Here is a 4,162-nt window from a genome sequence, read left to right as displayed (position 1 = left end):
CCACTGAGAATGAAAAGGGTCAAAGTTTTGGGGGTTAAAGTGAATCTTCCATAATTGTCTTCTGTAGAAACTTTAAATCGTTTTTCCCCTTTTTTCGTCCCTCTGAAGCAGCATGGCATCATCGCCGCTTTCTAAAACTGTTTGTTTCTGACATAAAGCTGTTTAAAGATCCCAGAATTAAAAAGACCAAGTCAGTCATTTTGCAGCCTGACCTTTGGACCCAGAGGACACTTTGAAAAAGCATCTAAAGAAGATTTCCTTGGATTTTATCTGAAAGCGGCTTCAGCGAAAAATGGAGGCTTTTAGTAGCAAAAACACCTGACTGTTGAGCAGGTCAAAGGTCAGGAAGATATTTTCAAATGACCTCATCATTAGCTCGTTTTGCTTCTGTCATGATGAACCGACACCAAGTGGAAAAAGAAACCAGTCATGATTTTTTTTTTTTAGAAAAAATAACTTTATATAACATGCAGTTGGTACATCGTCGTTTTCACACACCAGAAACAGACACACGGTTTCTCTAAAAGCAGAATACAGCCTCATGTGAACTTCAAACTATTTACACAGCGACACTGAGCTGCCTGTTAACGTTCGCCATCGGCTGGATCGGAACACGGCGGACAGCGGCGGCGGTCGTAGAACCAGACTTCCTGTGACTTAACCATCAGCTCCGAAAGGAAAGAGAACATCTACAGCTAAAACAATAAATAGAATAAAATGACTGATAAATACGCCGCCGGCGTGGGCGGGAACAGCTGGTGGGAGGCTTTCAGGTCGTCATGGAAACACGGGCCGAACATGAACATTTATTCAGAGCAGTTTAAGGCGTTTCTCTCACACCTGCTGGTCAGACACTTTCTTCCCTTTTTAGTCTGACACGTTTCCATGGTGACCAGAAGCAAACTTCAGCAGAAGATGAAAGGAAACCGAATCTTTGTCATTTTGACAGCAGCTGGATCATCAGAGACGCAGCGATCGAGTGTTTCCCTGATGGATGATCACAGGCTGGAGATCCACCTCCATTTCCCTGCAGCCGCAGCAAAGGATTGTGGGTGTTTTTAATGTCAGCGCTGTGTCAGTAAATATCAGCCCAGCTTTTCATATCGGCGACTCTCTAATAAAAACCAGGATCAAGCAGGAAGTTCTCCACGTATCGCCGCCATGCTTCTCTGTTGAATTCGTCTTCAGCAGAAACAAGCCACGCCTCCCAACATTGATGATGATGATGATGAAGGGAGGGTGAAAACGGAGAGATTAACCGTTCGGGTGCGGCGTGTGGCGCCGTCAGTACAGTACGTCCGCCTGCAGTCTCTCTTCTACCAGAGAAGGATCCGGTTCTGGATCCAGTCGGACTGCGGCGGTAAAACGGGATGGCGGTCCGGCTGAACGCCGTTCAGCTGATCCTTCATCAGTACCAACTGCCACGTCTCCTCTCCTCCTACGCTACGTTAGCTTACTATATTATTTGAGTTTCTAGCTTGTTTTATAATCTTCTGCTTTCAGCCTTTTGTGTTTAGATATAAATAAAGTCAGAGGTTAGAAAATGCTTCAAAGGGAACTAAATAAAAACTGCTACAACTTTCCTAAAACAAACTCCTCAGTTTGATCCAAATGCCCTGAAAGCTTCGCTCAGAGCCCAAATGGGCAGCTTTAAAATCAGATTTGACAAAGACGAGCGAGGGATGCCCCCGCCTGACCAGCTGGAACCAGGAAACGCTCCTAAAAGGTCACTTCATGAACGGTAGAAAGTTTTAGTAAAAGGCTAAAATGTTCACTTCTGTTTTTTGGCTCCAGCTGGGTTTCATGGTTCTTTGTCAGATGTGACGGCGTACAGTTCATGATGATGTCACAGCGGCGGCGGCTGGGGCCTGCGTGGGTTTAGCACCGAGGTTTAAAATCTGAGGTGGAAAAAGGGTTCGCTGTTGTAGGAAAGGCACTGCAGTTCTCACTCGGCGCACGGGGGCCGTCCTCCGTCTCTTTGGCGTTGCGTTTTGCTAGTGTGCGAAGCGGGGCTGGGTGCTACGTCTGGTGGACCTCGTGGAACATCAGCTCCCGGGGGATGGGCGTCTCGGCGCCGTGTATCGTAGAGGCGCGGCGCTCGAACGCTGAAACCATCTGCTTGACCACCTCATCGAAGAAGACGTTGGCGAGCTGAGAGTGGAGGAGGGAGCGGAACTCAAAGGAGATCTGCGGGAGAGAAAGGAGGGGGCGTTAGCTTGTTGGCGGACGTCCCGCCGTTTTGAAACTTGGAAGAAAAACACGGCGGACGTAATGGCGGTGAGCGGAACCGACGCCACGGCAGGATACTCACAGCAAAATCCACAGTGCAGGTCCGAGGGTAGCCGGGGAGGCCGGGGCTGAAGCGCCACACCGTCTCCAGGTGGTTGAAGAGCTTCCCCTCTGAGCAGGACGCCTGAGGAGCAGCAGACACACGCAGGTCATGAACACGTTAAACTCCGCCCGCTGGCCTGAAGGTTTCCGCCACGTGAGGCTGATCCAACCGTCATGACCACGAGATGATTTAGAGCTTTCAATCATTTATCTGTTATTAGATCCTCTCCTTATATAAAGTCAGATTATTTCACCCGCTGAGATCATCCATGTCTAAACATAGAAACTCCATCCGTCTGGATCTTTATCATATTATTAATCTGGTAAAACTGGACTTTTTGTCCCTGAATTGACCCAGGGTTCCTGTTCTTGTTTCCTGTTCTTGTTTCGGTCTCTGTCTGCACAGAGCGCCTCATTAATCCAGCTTCATCCATCCATCATTTCTGCTAAATAAAATCACCGCTTTGTTTGGAAGGTCGGGAACCGAGAGGAAGGTTGACCTCCGTACGACACGGCTCACCTGCTTCATCTCATTCCCATCCAGGTTCATACATTTATAAAAACAGGAGATCCCTTTACGGCGTTCCCTTCCTGTTGATGCCGACTTTAATTCCTCATTTTTTGATTCTAATGATGATGATTATTTTCATTGGATTGAAACTAATAAAGATCAGAGACAAACTGATAGAGGTTATCAGTCAATACGCATGCTCAAGACGTCAGATCTGCATACACGTCTGCTACTTCAGTTTATCCCTTTCATTTTGTACTAAAAATACACTTTAGACCACCTCAACAGGCATATATCTCTTTAGTCATGCACAAAAAAACTATTTAATTACTTACTTATTGTTGTTTTTTGAAGCGTGTGCAGATCTGACCTTACATTTTTGTTGTTGTACATGACTAAAGGGCTACACACTCGCTGAGGTACTTTAAAGTGTATTTTTTCATACTAAACTAAAAAGATAAACGCGTACTGACTATAGGTACGCTGGTAATGATTATTTTGACATCAGTCTGATCCCTAATGCGGGACCCAAAGTTTTTCTCTTCCTCCATTTAAATGATAAAATAAAACAATAATAACAGATGTTATGCACGTCCCAATTTAAACAAGCAGATGTTTTCCTACCAACTCAAACCAAACATTAACTGGTAGCAGCCTGGCGGATCTTAAGGCACGGCTGCTAAATGCTGTAATCAATCTGAACATATCCAAGCAGAAATATCGGCCAAAGCTGTCGGCCGGTGAGGGAATCGGTCTGCCTGTAGATCAGCGATTCCCAACCGGGGGCAGTTGTACCCCTAGTGGTCCACGGGTGCACTGCAGGGGGTACATGACAATATATTATAATATACAATATTCTATTTCTTAGGAAGTTAAATAAAATAGGGGAGCAAAGTTTCTAAAGAAAATATGCATTTATTTTTTCTTGTATTAAGGAAATAAAAAACAACCCTTGCAAACGTACCACCCTGAAGGTTTGTAAATCTGCGATATAGACAGGAAGCACTGGCTGCTGGGAGAAGTTGAATGGAGGTATGTGTAAGTTGATCCTTAGCCTATTTTACTAAATCAAATTTTGTCTTTTTTGGCTGGGTTGGATCCCGCGTCGACTCCATACATGGGTCGTGTGTGTGAACCACTGCACCACTAGAGATGGGGATCGTTAATATTTATTGATATCGATACCTTTATCGATACTCCTTATCGATCCGAGTCTTTATCGATACCACTATCGATACTTTTCTGTTATTTGGTGGAAAGACGATGCGACAAAATTTTTTTAACAGAACTGGTATTGCTTTTATTGCTTAACAAGTGAGC

General features: G+C 45.1%; 1 protein-coding gene across 1 annotated transcript in view; it reads right to left on the bottom strand.

Annotated features, from left to right (window-relative positions):
• Positions 1 to 461: 461 nt before the first annotated feature.
• The window catches only part of coq10b (coenzyme Q10B), a 20,389-nt gene continuing 16,688 nt past the window's right edge, over positions 462 to 4,162 (bottom strand). The window contains exons 4-5 of the mRNA XM_015391948.1: positions 2,312 to 2,413; positions 462 to 2,187 (exon numbers count right to left, since the gene is read on the bottom strand). Coding sequence (XP_015247434.1) covers positions 2,020 to 2,187; positions 2,312 to 2,413 — 270 coding nt within the window. The 3' untranslated portion in view covers positions 462 to 2,019. The remainder of the gene's footprint in view (positions 2,188 to 2,311; positions 2,414 to 4,162) is intronic.

The sequence above is a fragment of the Cyprinodon variegatus genome, unplaced genomic scaffold (assembly GCF_000732505.1).
Source record: "Cyprinodon variegatus isolate N-32 unplaced genomic scaffold, C_variegatus-1.0 Scaffold565, whole genome shotgun sequence".
NCBI classification, from domain to species: Eukaryota; Metazoa; Chordata; class Actinopteri; order Cyprinodontiformes; family Cyprinodontidae; genus Cyprinodon; species Cyprinodon variegatus.
This window is presented reverse-complemented; position numbering and strand designations above follow the sequence as displayed.